This window comes from Ceratotherium simum, chromosome 5 (genome assembly GCF_057802395.1).
Source record: "Ceratotherium simum simum isolate JZ-2026a chromosome 5, ASM5780239v1, whole genome shotgun sequence".
In the NCBI taxonomy this organism is placed as follows: domain Eukaryota; kingdom Metazoa; phylum Chordata; class Mammalia; order Perissodactyla; family Rhinocerotidae; genus Ceratotherium; species Ceratotherium simum.
Genome location: NC_141904.1, coordinates 86,536,523 through 86,552,504, shown reverse-complemented (window position 1 = coordinate 86,552,504; position 15,982 = coordinate 86,536,523). Strand labels below are relative to the sequence as shown.

Sequence of the window (15,982 nt, the reverse complement as noted above, 5' to 3'; positions counted from 1 at the left end):
TGCATCAAGCCAAGCAGAGGGTTGGATTCCACAGACCAGAGTCATGGGTGACACTGGGGCGAGAGCTCATGGAAGCCAAACCCCCAGAGAGGAGGAGCTGGATCAAGGTCATGTGGCAAATCTGGGCCAACACCCATGGCCTGAGAAGATGCCTCTCCCTATGCGCGATCCCATTGCAGAGACATGAAAACAGAGCCCTGTCAGGTTCCCTCAGTGCACTGACGAGTGGAGCCAGGTCTCAGGTTGCAAGGGCAAAAGGGGGCTTTGGTTTTGTTGTTCTGCTATTGTTTTACTTTATTTTCAAGAAGCGGTAAAGCGCAGAGATTCGAGCTCACGCTCTCGAGTGAGACTGCCCGGGTTCAGATCTGGCTCGGCCATTTATTGGCCGTGTTTAACCTCTCCATGTCTCAGTGGTGCCTAACTCACTGAGCTGTTGGGAGGACTCAATGTGTTAAATAAGGCACAACACTTACAACAGTGCCCAACACGTCATAACTCGATAAATGTTAGCTCTCTTCATCACCAGCTCAGCCCTAGCTGCAAACAGCTGGTCTATTATTTACCTATTGCTATCTTTAAGTCCACTAATTTTTAACATTTGCTCCCTACTATCGTCTCACCCTAAGGAATAACACCTGTGAAGTCACTGTGTATTCTCGTAACACTTCAAAATCTATAGTTTGAACTAATCTATAACGTTGACTCCAATGATCTTGCTCACCGTCGGAGATGCCCAGACGTCCCAGAGATAAACCCAGTCACCTTTGACCCCCCAACCGTCTGTCCTCAATACAACCTCAGCTTTGGCCAGAAACGGGGCCCATGCTCTTTTTAATCTACTTCTTCCTCTGACTTCTGTTTTCTGGAAAGATCACTAAAATGGAAGGCAGGAGACAAGAGTTCCGGTGCTCTGATGATATTTCTGGCTCATTTATTTCAATGTTCTATTTAGGGACTGCGAGCACAACAAATGGGGGTAAATTGCCATTAAAAACATGCTTTCACAACATAAAGAGCAAGAATAATCCAGTGCCTTTGCAGATTCAACAAAAGCTGTAGCGACAGACCTTATCCTGGACAGAAGTCATTCGTTACATTAGCAAATTAAAATATTCTAAGACCACAAGTGTCAACAGAGCTGACCCTACAGATCCTTGATATTTGCTACCAGGCTGATCTTCAAATACAGGGGAAGCAAAGACCTCCAAGAAATGTTTTATTAACAACTTCTGCCCAAATGCTCTGACAGGCCCTGGAAGAACTTGTGTCCTGGGTGAATAGCCACTTCTTCCCTTGGGGAAAGAGACTGGGAACCCTTGCATATTACCCTTGCATCTCCCCAGTCTGTCAACATAAACCTCTGAGATGGGTCCTTTGCACAGTACGGTCTAAGGAAGGCTCTATATTGTTGGCTATCTGGTACCCATCTGTCTGGTTTTCCAGTCATTCAAAAAATACCTATTAAGAGCTCTCTGTGCTCCAGACTCTGTGCTCTAGGTACTGGTAATACAGTGGCAAGCAAGCAGTCACTGTCTTTGTTCCATAGCCTCTCTAGTCAAAACACCCATTAAAATCATAACTAAATGAGGCATTGTCTCCAGACAGCTTCTGTGAACATACCAATATGCTGCATATGAGAAAGCCATCTAACCCAACCACCTACCCATCATATATTCTTTCATCCCCTCACCCATCCATCCACTCACCCACCCATCTCTCCCTCCCTCCCCCACTCCCTCCAGCCATCCACCCATTCATCTATCCAACTACCCATCCCCTCTCACCCATCCATGCCTCCATCCACCCACCCATCCTTCCATCTACCCACCCAGCTATCCAGCCATCCAATCATCCATCCTTCCAGCCACCCATTCCCTCACTCATCTATTCAACAAATATGGATCAGCACCTACTTCAAGGAGTTAACACATGGAGTAACAAAGATGACTAAAGCACTCTCTCTGGCCTCAAAGAAAGCACAGTGCAAAGTGCTAGGTAAGAGGGTGGACTCTGAAGTCAGACTGTTTTGAATCCCAGCTCTACCACTTCAAGCAAGTTACTTAACTTTTCCATGCCTCAGGTTTTTTTTTTTACTGTTTTTAATCTGTAAATCAGGGGTGATGAAACATGCCAGGGAAGACAGGCAAAAGGGCCAGGCGGTCAGCCCTGTAAGTGTAGAGACCAAGTGGCAGAGAACTTTGGCATCAGATAGAGGAGAGTCACTGTGTGACCTCAGGCCAGGCACCCACCCTCTCTGTTTTTTATCTGTAAAGCGGGGATGACTATGTAGGTTCATTGTGAGACTAAATGAGAGCACGATGGTGAAAGCAGCCACTGCCTGGCACACAATAGGTCCTTTCTGGCCAGCCCAGAAGAGCCTGCAGAAGAGCCAAGTTCTAAACCCCCAGACTAGTCTCCACTCCGTGTCCTCCCTCTGGGTCAACTGATGCTTTAAAGGGAACATAAATTATAGCTGCCCAGAGCTCGTTACCTTCAACGACGCTCCAAAGAGCACAGTCCTTTCCAGCAGCCGAGAGTCATAAAAGGACACGTGCATCCACGTGGGAGGATGAGCACTCTGTAACTCGTCCCCAGGGTTGTCCAACGCTGCCCGTTAAATCCTGTCCTATGTGACACTCGCTGGGAGCCACAACCCCGAGCACAGCCAAAATGGCCCAGTAACTCATAAAAAAGGAACGCTTCCCCCACGGGGAACCTCTCAGCGGGCGCTCTGTCCCCGAGCTCCATCCTTGCTGTGCGGTACGCATAAAGCAGGCCAGACTGCAGAGGTGACATCCTTTGGCTTCTCCGATATAGGCTGGGGCCTTTCTGAAGCCTGACAGCTCAGCGGGGAGGGGCAGGGGGCTTCAGGGTTGACCTCTCTGAGAGGTGGAAAGTTCGAGATGGAGGAGGCAGGATGGCTGCCTCGGCGAATATGACTATCCTAATTAGCAGAGCAGCTGAAAGAGCTTGGAAGTAGACAGAGAGGAGGGCTGGGTACAGAATCAGTGATTTCCAAACCCTCAGGCATTCAGTCCTGTCCCTTGCCTACTCCCCATACTCCCAACCCCCTGGCACCTTCGGAGTTCACTCAAAGGATCCCTCCAGGCCTTCCCCAGGTAGCACCTCCTGCTGATACTTCCCTGTCACTCAAAACTGATGCCTCCCTGGGCCTGCCCTGTGGCTTAGCAGTTACGTGCGCTCGCTCCGCTGCTGGCGGCCCGGGTTCAGATCCCGGGTGTGCACCGACGCACGGCTTCTCCAGCCATGCTGAGGCCACGTCCCACATACAGCAACTGGAAGGATGTGCAACTATAACATACAACTATCTACTGGGGCTTTGGGGGAAAAAAAAGAGGAGGATTGCCAATAGATGTTAGCTCAGAGCCGGTCTTCCTCAGCAAAAAGAGGAGGATTAGCACGGATCCTGGGCTCTGGGCTGATCTCCCTCACAAAAAAAAAAACAACAAAACTGATGCCTCCCATATTCCCCACTCTCAAAGGGACACTGAGGTTTTCAGAGATACAGATATCGTCTGCACTGTTAACGGGAACCTTCAATCTGATACAGTGGAAAGAGCCCAAGAGGACGGGGGTCAGAGATCTGGGTGTCCTGGATTCACCACCAACCAACTGCATGATCTGGGCTACATGACCGCCCTGGTGGGCCTCAGTTTCCACATCTGTAGAATGGAGGTGGAGAAACAAAACACTCAGAGATGTGAAACCACGTGTGGAGACCAAACTGCACGCATCCTGTGGCCTGGGGGCCAGGCTCTGAGAGCAGCTGCCTGCCTGCAGCCTCCTCACTTCTGGAGTGAGGCTCTGCTTCGTTTCCTCTTGGAGGGAACACACCCCGCACCCAGGGTCAGCCAAGGGATAGTGCTCATAATGGTTCCCAGAAACACGATTGAAGGAGAGGCTTCTCTAAAACTCAATTTCCACTTGCACTAAGCAAAAACAGAAGTACATCCTTGCTCTCTGCCCTGTGACATCCCCACCCCTCCTCTTAAAACATGGTGTCAGTGGCTTTATAGGGATTTGTTTTCTTGTTATAACAGCTTTATTGAGATATAATTCACATACCATAAAATTTACCCTTTTAAAGTGTGCAATTCAGTGCTTTTTAGTATATTCACAGAGTTGTGCAACCATCATCACCACCTAATTTTAGAACATTTTCATCAACCCAAAAAGAAACTCCATACCTTTTAGCAGTCAGTCACATTCCTCCCTCCCCCCAGTCCCTGGAAGCCACTATTCTACTTTCTGTCTCTAAAGATTTGCCTAATCTGGACATTTCATATAGATGGAATCATACAATATGTGGCCTTTTGTGTCTGGCTTCTTTCACCTAGCATAATGTTGTCAAGGTTCATCCATGTAAAGCATGTATCAGTACTTCATTCCTTTTTATGGCCAAATAATATTCCACTGTACCGTTGTCCCACATTTTGTTTAACTGTTCATCTGCTGATGAACATCTGGCTTATTTCCACTTTTTCGCTACTATCAATAACACTGCTATGAACAGTCATGTCCAAGTCTTTGTGTGGACATGTGTTTTCATTTCTCTTGGGTATATACCTAGGAATGGAGTTGCTGAGTTACAGGGTAACTCTATGATTAACGTTTTGAGGAACTGCCAGACTGTTTTCCACAGTGCTGCACCATTTTACATTCCTACCGGCAGCAGGAATGTAATGAGGGTTCCAACTTCTCTGCATCCTCATCAGCACCTATTATTGTCTTTCTTTTTCATTTTAGCCATCCTAGTGGATTTGAAGTTTTTATGGTTTTATGAGGATTTCAAGGAATTCTGTCTTCCTTGATTCCAGCTCAGCTTCCTCCGACCCCAAACAAACACTACCATTTTTCCTAGCCAAAGAGAAACATTATTGTTAAGTAGGAAGGGGCTTTCTTTTCAGATAATCAACTGAGATTCAGAGGTCTAGGGAAAAAGATTATTATTAGAAGATCTGCAGAAGCCTCATAAAATGACAGACTTAACATAAAGACTTAACGTATAAGAAAAATCCTAAGCCAGAGCCCCAAACCCACAGTGCAGTCGTCCCTCAGGTTCCACTTTGGGAAACAGTCACTGCCTTCTGCAACTTGGGGCACGATGCGGGCAGCAGAGGAAGAGTCCTGCTTTTCTGGCCTTAGCAGCAGCCGCACTGCTGGCATGTGGGCCTGGCCTCGCTTTGACCACTGGCCCTAGCATTTTGGCCATGTCTGGGAACACAGGAGAGGATAATGATAAAGGGCACAAGGGTTGAAATTCCACCTCCTATGGTCAGGACCCAGTTGCCACTTGTCAGCCCACTGACCCTTGGTCAGTTGCTTAACCTCCCTGCCTCAGTTTCCTCATCTGTTTATGAGATGAGTTTATGAGCTGATATATAGGAATGAGGCAGATGGACTGCTCAGCACAGTGTCTGGCAATTTTATTTGCTACAACCAGTTTGAGCTCAAGGCCAGGGCTGAATGAATCAGGCAGAACTCCTCAAGGTCTTACAGACCTGGGTTCTAGTCCCACCTCTGCCACCAGCTTGCTGTGTGACACCGGGTGGGCCCCTACCTCTCTCTGGGCCTCAGTTTCCTCACCTATAAAACAAGAGCATTAGAGGACTCAGAAGGCCCTTCCCTCTGTGATGTTCTGGGATTTTATGTCCAAAGTGGCCCCCTGCAAAGCTGAGGAATTTTGTCCTAGTGATTCCTGCCACCTCTCTGGCATTGTTAACCATCATATACAGCCAAACCACCAACTCACTGGCCCATGCACATCTCTGTATCTTCCCATCTCTGTGCCTCTTCCAAGGCTGTTCCAGAATTCCTGCCTACCTACCCCTCCACTTCACTCCCAAGGTCTACCCACACACCACCTCCTTCAGGAAGCCTCCATCTCTCCAGCTGGAAGGGGCTCCCATCACGGTCTACATTTTGTGACTGCAGTTATCTACGTTCCCGTATTAGCTCCCCATCACTCACAGGACTAAAGGTGGGAATCAGGGGCTTGCTATGCATTTGTGTCCTCCATGAGCACACAGTAGGTGCTCCACAAATATGTGTGGAACGAGTGTCCTGCCCCAGCTCATTTATCTGACTCCTATCAGCCTTTCGGTGAGGGCCTCTCTGTCCCTGCACACATGGCCCGTGCCCCGGCACACAGCAGGTGCTCCACACCTTCGGTGGAAACGGCACGGCAGGCGCTGCCACCACAGAGAACGCTGCGGTAGCCAAGTCTTAATGGGCAAATGAGCTTTTTTGCTAACTAAGCCATAATTTTATATTACTTCTAATGTACTGGGGGTGGGGGTTGGGAGAGGCGCCCCAAGGCCTGGATGTGGTTCATCCACAGGTTCAGTGGATGCTGAGAACGGTGGCTGGGGTTGCCTCAATCTCCTCATCTGCAAGATGGGCTCCACAGCCGTCGGTCCTGAGACCCCAAAGCAGAAGGAAACTCGGACACATCTTTCTCCTGTCATCTCTGCTCTGAGATTCAGAGTGAGCCAGACCACAGGGGAGGCGGGAGGGGTGGCGGAGCCACTGCTGCCACCTCGGGAAGCTGGAGAGGATGCGGTGGCTGGAGATTCATGAAGAGCACTATGGCTTTATAACCGCACACCACATCTGAACCCGCCAGGAGCTATGAGAGGGGTTGTTTGTGGTTTCCATGTGTGGTTGTCTGAAAAGCGATCCCCTTTTCACCCCCCTCCCTTCCACACGGACACAGCCAGCCATGAATAATAGGAGCAGCAGCAGCGGAGGCAATAGTAGAAGCAGAAGCCAATGATTTTGGGTGCCCACTATGTGCCAGGTGCCTTATGCATTCTTCCCAACCACTGTATCCTGCAGGTAGCAACATGCCCATTTTATAGATGGAAAAACAGGCCAGACAGGGTAAGCGCAGAGCTGGGATCTGAACACAGGACTCCAGCCTCACTGGTAACCCACACCGCTTCTACCAGCAGCAGCAGCTAAGGTTCACTGAGCACTGAGCTGAGCACACCTCACGGATTATGCTGTCTGATCCTCTCAACCACTTAATGAGGCCAACACCGTCATCATCTCCATTTTCCTTCTGAGGAAACAGGCTCTGTGAGTTGAAACAACCTGCCCAAGGTCCACTCTGCTATCGCCCTCCCATCAACTTCTCCCAGACAGAACCACCCACAGATCACCTGCGGCTGGACCCACTCATTAGACACGTTCATCCACCGGGTTCACTCCTGCCCTCTCTGTGCCTGGGAGACAGATGTGAAAATGTGCGAAAGGTGCTGGGACACACAGGAGCGTCCACCGTGCAACTGGCACAAGGAGGGCAGGAGGGCCCAGGCCTTTCTGACACACATGGACACATGGGCCACGTGTGGCTGGAATGGGATGCCTGGATGGGGGGACACAGAGGGAACCAACCACACAGAGCCACACAGGGATGAACACACTAAGGCTCAGACCCAGAAGCGGAGGTGACATAGGCAAGGATGACACACCTGGACCCAGACACACAACCACACACTCTCGCCACAGGGCTCGTCTTATGGTCTTGCTGAACTCCATCTGCCTCCTTCACTCCAAACAAGGAAGAGGCTCAGAGAAACGCTGCCCTTTCCAAAGGCCTCTAAGATTCTGTAAATCCACCCTGCTTCCTGAGGGCAGGGGCTGCCAGCTGAGAACAGACACCCAGGAAGTGTCTGCTGACCCGACCCCCTCACACTGTCCAGGACCCAGCAACCCTGGCTGATGGATTCTCCTTTCCAGGCCCAGTTCCAACCTCACCTCCTACTCCAGGAAGGTCTCCTACCCACCCCACTGAGGCAGGTCTACCATGAAGCTAATGAGGCTTAAGCTTCAGGCCCCACACCTGAATGGGTCCCCTTCAAGGCTCTGCAGATTACTTTATATTCTTAATTATATGTTCTTTTTCTTAAAGAGACCCCTCACATTGCATAAGCTTCAGAATCTGCCCTTGTCCGACCACACCTGCTTGCAGAGGCCCTGCGCCCCTCCACACGCCTGTGTGTCCACCGACACCCCGCCTATGCTTGTGGCCTTGGCTTTCCACAGCTTCTCTCCCCTCACTGAACTGTGATCTCCGCGCTTGCAAAGGACTCTGCACACAGCAGGTGCTCGATGACCGCCTGCTGGTTTTAACGATGCGCGGGGGAAGCATCTCCAGCCAGGTCCCTGTGGACGTCTGAGAACACACTCAGGTGTGTGACTTACCAAACTCAGGGCTGCCCTCTCCAGCACGGGCACAGCAGCTCACAGCGGATGGAGGGCCCGTGGTTTGCACTGTCTCACCTGATACATCCCACATTTGTTGACTGTCCACTCCGTGCCTGGCTCTGGGGACACAGAGGTGAATGAGATACCCCTTACTGCCCTAGAGGCACTCACAGCCAATGGGAAAGCAGACAAACAGGAGACGGGGTGCTGAGTGCTAGGAGGAAGCAGCACAGAAAAGGGACCCCTAAACCTGTGTGTGGCGGGGAGGGAATCACGGGAGGGCTCCGGACCAGAGTGAGACCTGAGCTGAGTCTGAAGGTCAAGCAGGAGACAAAGAACAGGGTGGTGGGGAGAACATTCCAGGGAAGTTTATGCAAAAGCACAGAGGGGCGAAATGCGGGGCATGGGGGGGGACCATAATCATCCACTATGAGGTAAGGAGGGCTGGGAGAAGTGGCCGGTGTGGCAGCCGGGGTCTCAAATGCAGGGCCAGGGCACCTGGACTGTGTATCCCAGGGCAATGGGGAGCCAGCGAAAGGTCTAGCCAGGGGAAGGACCCCATCGGTCGTGCTCCCTGGAGAGTTCACCCTGGCCACTTGTGAACAGCAATGGGAGGGAGCCACGCTGGAGGCTGGGAGACCAGAGAAAGCTGGCCACGGTCCCAGGTGGGGACGGCGAGGCGTGGGCTCAGGCAAGCCTGTGGAACGAAGAGGGGGGTGTGGGAAACAACAAACCAGTACCCTCACTTCATAGACAAGAAAACCGAGGCTCTGAGAAGCTGGGGGATTCACTCAGGGTGACCCAGCTGGCAAGTGGCAGACCCAAGACTTAAATTCAGGTCTTCTATCCCCAAACAGAATCCTTATTGCTTAAAGAGTGAAATCGGGTATGTAAAAGCAACTAACACAGTGCCTGACACCTGGCATGGACTCAATGAATGTTAGTTCCCTTCCCAATTCTTATTCAGGCTTGAAAAAAAAACCCACACTCCCAGGATAGTCAACACAGGGCCCAGTTTTACAAAATTTCAATTTACACACTTCTTGTGAAAGATGTCTGTGGCATAAGTGAAGCCAGCCTGTTCTTTTCCCATCTTGCTTCTCACAGTTGGGCTGTGGGCTCCCCGAGGGCGTGAGCAAAGCCATGCATTTATTAGGGCTGTACCAAGTCACCCACTTCTCTTTTCTGAGCCTCAGTTTCTCCATCTGTCAGGTGGGAATCCTTCCCTCCAACCACAGGAGTTGCCCAGAGGATCAAAAAAGTTAGAAAAGCTCTCTGGGCACGCACAGATGTAGACCCCACGAATCCTGCGTTCCCTCCAGCCACCAGATGGGGGCTTAGTCCACAGAAACCACTTCCTGATGGGGAGGGGCTGGCTAGGACCTCATCAGCAGTGGGGGGCAGGGTGGACTGGGCACATCCCACCCCTCCAGTCCCTCCCCCAACATCAGGGAGAGCCGCATGGCAGCCAGATGGCACTCTGCCTGCAATGCCTGCTGTAGAACCCTGGGGCGGATGGCTGTCTGCAGCCTGGTCTGACTCAGTGTCAGCCCCCAAGAGAGCGTCTACAGAGGGAAGGGGGAGCCCAGCCCCAGAGTCCAAGGCTAAAAGGAAAAGGCCACAGCAGAGAGGACACCCGGCACAGCACAGCAGCGTCACTCTCCTCCAAGCTAGAGACTCACTTCTAGCACACGGAGAGGACAATCTCCACATGCTAGCACACGGAGAGGACGATCTCCACGTGCAAGGACCCCAAGGGCTCCTGGGCGGCTCAGCACAGTGCAACTCTGCTGAGTATTTAGAGACCCTGCTGCGTGCCAGGCACTGGCTAAGTTCCGGATGGGGACCCTCCCTTTCAGGGAGAGCCAGAGTCTAAAAAGAAAAAAAAACAGGGGCCGGCCCCGTGGCTTAGCGATTAGGTGCGCGCGCTCCGCTGCTGGCGGCCCGGGTTCGGATCCCAGGCACGCACCGACGCACTGCTTCTCTGCCAGCGGCCCGGGTTCGGATCCCAGGCGCGCACCGACGCACTGCTTCTCTGGCCATGCTGAGGCCGTGTCCCACATACAGCAACTAGAAGGATGTGCAGCTATGACGTACAACTATCTACTGGGGCTTTGGGGGGGTGAATAAATAAATAAAATCTTCAAAAAAATAATAAATCAAGCACAATGTCAAACATGAGGAAAAGGCAACTCGGTTTAGATTCTCTTGTTCTTGAAGAAATACCAAGTATTCAACTCTCAGGATTTTTAAATTAAGAACAAGAAACAAGACTTCATTTGAGAAATATAACAAACTCCTAAAAATATGATTCTGTTTTCTATTTTAATATTGGGGAGGAAGCATGGCCCAGAGGTCTCGCTGGGGCCATCTGTCTTGGGTAAGATGACACCAGGGACAAAGGGACCAGTGTTTGACACCCACCCTCCTGTCCAACTACCTACCCATCTGTCTGTGCACCCACCACGCACCCGTCTTCACATCCACACTCAGTACTGACCGGGCAAGATTCTTGCCCTTCTCCAAAAGAGAGGAGGAGGGAAGTGCCTGCTCACTAGGAGCTGTGGGCTGGGGAGAAACTACAACACAACCACATGCACACAGCCCCCAAAGAGGGCAGGCAGGAGAAAGTTCCAGGAGAAGAGGAGGAGAGAGAGACTGTTGGGAGAATTCAGATGACATCAGAGATACCACCAATTGCCAAAAGATACAACGAGGGCTTTAAGGAGAAAGTGGTAGTTAAAATAGGCCAAACTGTGCCCTTGGGAAGGATGTGAACATGCAGAAAGGGTGACAGGGCAGCAGGGAAGTCGGAAAGCTAAGGATGTGTGAAGGGACAAGATGGAATTCTGTTGGAGGGATGAAAAGGGAGCAGGGAGAGGCTGGGAGAAACAGGTGTGCAAGGCCTTGCGGTGGGCTCTGGGGCCCTGCAGGAAGAGCCAGGGTTGAGGAAAGGGAGCAGGGCCACACAAGCCTCGTGGCCAGGTGGGCTCCGTGTGGGATGGCCTCTGACCTGTGACACTGTGCTCTGCTGGTGGGGAGGAGGCTGCTCTCAGAAGTTCCCAGCCCCCAGGAGGAGCTGGTCACATGTTGACGGGGAGAGGGATGGCCATGATCCCAAGGTCTGAGGTGGATGGAGAAGTTCCCCTGGGACTCCCTGTAGGAAAATGGTGGAGGGCCTGGCTGGGAACACCGCTAGTTGGTTTGAGGACAACTTGCCGTTTTCTCCTGGGTCCTGGAGAGCTGCGGCTGCCCACACCAGGTCACCTTTCCAGGAAAAAGCACACCCCATGTAGCTGTCATGCCGAGGGCTGCGCCAAGCAGTGATGGAGGCCAAACGCCCGATTTGAGCAACTGCCTGAGTCCTCTTTGGGGAAAAAGGACTGCAGAGAGCCAGGGTCTGGGACCTGGCACACTGTGGGGGTAGGAAGAGGGTGGGCGGCCTCTAAACCCCCAGGAATAAGCACTCTCAAGTGACTGGGAACTGTGGGAAGCAGGCAGGAGAGGGGTGTTTTGGGGGCAGGTACCCCTCAATCATATCCATAAGGCCAGCACTGCCAGGCGATGGTGCTTCCTTTGCCACCTGGGTCCACAGAGCCCTCATGGGGCTCTGTGTCCTCTCTAGACGAGGGAGAAAGGACAATTGTCAGTTATACACTTTGGTGTCTGACTTTTCCTGTATCTCTTCTGAAATCTTATCTTAAAAAAACACATTTTCTAACTAAGCCTGTTCATCCTCTTCCTCTGTCCAGTAATCTTTTTTGTGTCTCAGAATCTTGAATTATTCATGCTGCCCCGTCTCCGCCTGTCAGCCCTCCAACTTTGATACCAGCCAGGGCAGAGCAGCATTTAACCCAGCAGGCCCCGGAACTGCCCAAGCATACACACGCCACCCTCACCCGAACAGGGGCAGCCGTCCACCCTGCGCACGGCAGACTTGTCCACTGTAACTCCCACTGTCTTCACTTTTATTAATAATCTTCACCTTTGTTCCTCTCTGCCCCTTGACCAAACCACAGTTCCCCTCTTAGATGGAACCCATGGAGCGGACCCAGGCAATCACTGGTGCAGCCCCTCTGGAGAGCATTTTGATAATACAACCCCCTTCCTCCTGCCATCTCTCCTTTGGAAATAAACCCAAACGCTGAAAAAGCTTTAATTACAAATACGTTCACTTGAGCGTTCTCTGCAATGCAGCAGGATATTACAAATACCCTGAACACACAGTGAGAGGGAATGAGCACATTAACTTGGGTCATAACGACTCAAATGGAGTATTTGTGCAGTCACTTGCTAGTGCTGTATCTGCAGAGCCCAGCACCAACTGTCTCATAGTCACTTTTATTAATTTACTAAGTTATTTCATAATACAAGCAAACACTTACAATATGCAGTTAAATAAAATAAGCAAGAGACTTTATGCACAACATGACTACACCCGCTAAACACACCCTAGAGACACGCATACCAGACAAGAACAAGACGCAGCCCAATGCTAATAGCGGTTATGTCAGCATGGCGGGACTGTCTGTTTTTTTACCTTCCGATACATTCATAAACGTGTGCAGATGTGCACATAAAGTTATTAACTGCAGCATTTTCATAGGAGCACAGGCCTGGAAATGACCTGGATATCCATCCATGGGTGACTAGATATTGGAACTCCTTGCAGTCATGAAAAAGAATGGGGGCAGATCTCTACGCCCTGAGAGTGAACAAAGTCTAACGGGACAAAAGCAAGGTCCGAGGAGAGTAGTCAATACAGTCCGTTTATGTTTGGAAAAGCTCGGGGGAGGGACGTGTGTGTGTCTCCCTGCATGTGCACACACACATAAATATCTGGGGGCGCTGGAGGGCAGGCGTTCAGTGGTGCAAGATTTGATTTTTCCCTCCAGAGCTAAATTTCTGGAGGGCATGTTGCCTTTTATAAAACATTTTAAAATTGGTTTCTGAACCAACATGGACTGGCCAAATTTCCCTCCTACTGGACTATCCCAACAGCACGATTTCCTCCTCATGGCCAGAACTCTGGCCATTGTAGCGACATCCATGACCTTGCACTTTGCCACCCAAGACAGGACCCTGTACCTCTCGTCCTCTAAACACCTGCCAGTTCATCAATTAGCCTGGGGGTGAGGGTCATTCCAAAGGAGGAGGAGAAGGTGCCATAGCAGCCAGGCCTCCTGGGAGCCCCCCCCACCCCAGGTGGGGACAACAGGGCCCAGACCACAAATACAGCTGCCATTTGCAAACAGTTCCAAGTCTACAAAAACACTTTTCACACACTATCCTCACTGAATCTTCACAAGTCTATAAGGTATACAGTAATAGCTCCACTTTATAGCAGAGGAGACTAAGGCTCAGATGGGTGACATGAATTTCCTAATTCCACTCAGCTAGAAAGCGGCACATCCAATGCGAAAATCTGTGCATTCCCCACTTCCTGGTGTTGAGGAAGGGGAAGGGCAGGTGCTGGAAGCACATGCTTTTCCTTTCCTGGTGCTGGCAAACCCTTTTCATATCAAACATCACTCTTAAGTCCTACCTAAATTCTTTTTGCTACATTTCAACTAAATTCCCTATTGCTTTTAACCAACTGATCCAAAGATATGCAAATGTATTCTCCCAACACCCCAAAGACCAGACCAGAATATAGTCAGCCTATGCTCACAGAGGTGACGAAGCGGCTGAGGAGCTGGCTCTGCTGTATTTTTCCCCGTAGTTTTGGGAGAGGGGCGAGAGGCCCCTGGGCCATCATCCGCCTCCATTTTCCATCTTCTCTCTCTTTGAACCGGAATGTCTATAACTGGTCCCATTGTTAGTGCTGCTTAAATAGCTATGATAGACATGTAGTCACAGGTTAGCATAAGTTAGCATAAGACAAGCCATCTTGTAGAAGGGAATCACGTTGGAGCTATAAATAACCCTGACCCACAAGGCAGCCCTTTGTTGAGTCTGCAATGCTTTAGTTTACACGTAGCCTGGATACGTCCACAGCTGCTTGTGACCAATACGCATGCTCTGCTACTTTCCCAGCCTGGGCTTACACATAAACCTCCTTATTGTGATAAGACAGTAACGTTTTGTTCTTTAAGTTTTCCCAGGAACGTAATGACCTTCAGAAAAGAGCCCCTATGCTGGTATCCATCGCTGGTGACAAGAAAAAGGGATGATCCGGTGTTTCAAGGAGTACACCAACAGATGGTCACATTCCAAAACGCCCCCCTTTCAGCCCATTTGCCCTATATAACTGTTTCAAAAGTTTGTAGTTTTATGATGGTTCTTTACGGACACTAGTCCGCCATCTTCCCCCTTGCTAGCAAGCTGTAATGATAATAAAAGACCCTTTTTCTCCTACCACCTTGCCTCTGGACTATTGGCGTGTCTTTGCGGCGAGTCGAGGACCCCTATTTGGCCGTGACAAATTTGGCGACAGCACCGGGACCCCTGTGTCCGGCTCGTGGCTAGTCGACCTCGGACGGGCAATCTGACGGGTAAGCCACCAGCAGCTGTGGGCTCCAGGCTCCGCGCTCCCCACCCGGCGCGCTGCGCTCTGGCCGCCGCGACTCCGCCCCTCGCAGACGTTTCCTCCCGCTCCCCAAGAGGAAGGCTTTTTTTCCCTTTCTGCTCTGTCAGGGACCCTGGGAGCCCAGGGACGAGGCGTCCCCGCGCACATTTAAAGGGGCCGTGGCCTGAGGACCCGAGGAACCGCGCGAGGTTCAAGGGACTAGGATCTGGGAGGGGGGCGGGGGGAAGCAGGCGAGTTGGGGTTCTGGGGACTTACACCCAACGGAGCATCCATCTCTTTAATTTCAAGCCCGGGCATTCCTTCAGTCCTGCGCCAAGTGCTGTGCTGAGCGTGGAATAAGACAGCCCCGGATTCTTGTCCTCCTGGAGCTAAGATGGGAGAACGTCAGTGGAGGCACGAGACAAATAAGCAATCAGTATCCCTTCAGAAAGTGATAAGTGCCTTGAGGGAGGTAAACCAGGGTAATGGGGCAGAGCACTGGCTCTCAAAGTGTGCTGACCAGCATCAGAATTGTTAGAAATGCAAATTCTCGGGACCATCCCCAGACTTACTGATTCAGAAATCCCCTCTTTAACAAACCCTTCAGGTCCTTCTGATGCAAGCTAAAGTTTGAGAACCACTTGAGTAGAGAATGGGTGATCAAGGAAGGCCTCCCTGAGGAGGGGACACTGAAAGGGAGACCCGGTTGAAGGGAAGCCTTTCTTTGTTTGCTCAGCGCACACTGGCCGGCCAGCACCTCCCTGAGACCAGGCCGGGGCTGGGTGACGTGGATGACTCAGACCAAGGCTTTGCCCTTGAGCTCTTTGTGTGATTGCCACCAAACACAGGCAGATAGTTCTGCTTCCTGGGACAAGTGCTGGGATGGGGACAGAAGTGCATAGGAGCTTGTGGGAACTCAGAGGTGGCCCCCAAGTGGAGAGAGTTCAAGCAAAAGAAAGGCCTTTCAGAGAGAGGGAATAGCTCAGGCAGACTTAGAGGTGTGAAAGGGCATGGCCTGTTGGAGGAGGCTGTGAGGGGTTTGGCTTGGCAGGGACACAGAGGGTGGAAGCTCCCAGTAGGAGGTACAGAAGGGCCAGGGTGACAGGTGCTTGCAACACCACATCCACGGCTTTCTTCTCTCAGCCATTGGAAGCTGAGGGCAAGGATCACGCCTTTCATATGTATCTGGCAGCTAACATTTATGGAGCACCTGCTGTGTGCCTGGCATGCCGCCAAACTCTG

General features: G+C 51.2%; 1 protein-coding gene across 4 annotated transcripts in view; it reads right to left on the bottom strand.

Annotated features, from left to right (window-relative positions):
- Positions 1-14,015, bottom strand: part of LOC101395998 (mitochondrial mRNA pseudouridine synthase RPUSD3-like) — a 60,103-nt gene extending 46,088 nt beyond the window's left edge. For all 4 annotated transcript variants that reach the window (XR_015552316.1, XM_087431552.1, XM_087431549.1 and 1 more), the window contains exon 1: positions 13,904-14,015. Coding sequence is in view for 3 of the 4 variants with exons in the window: in XM_087431552.1 (XP_087287678.1) it covers positions 13,904-14,000 (97 nt within the window). In the remaining variant the exon portion in view is untranslated. The remainder of the gene's footprint in view (positions 1-13,903) is intronic.
- Between the last annotated feature and the right edge of the window lie 1,967 nt (positions 14,016-15,982).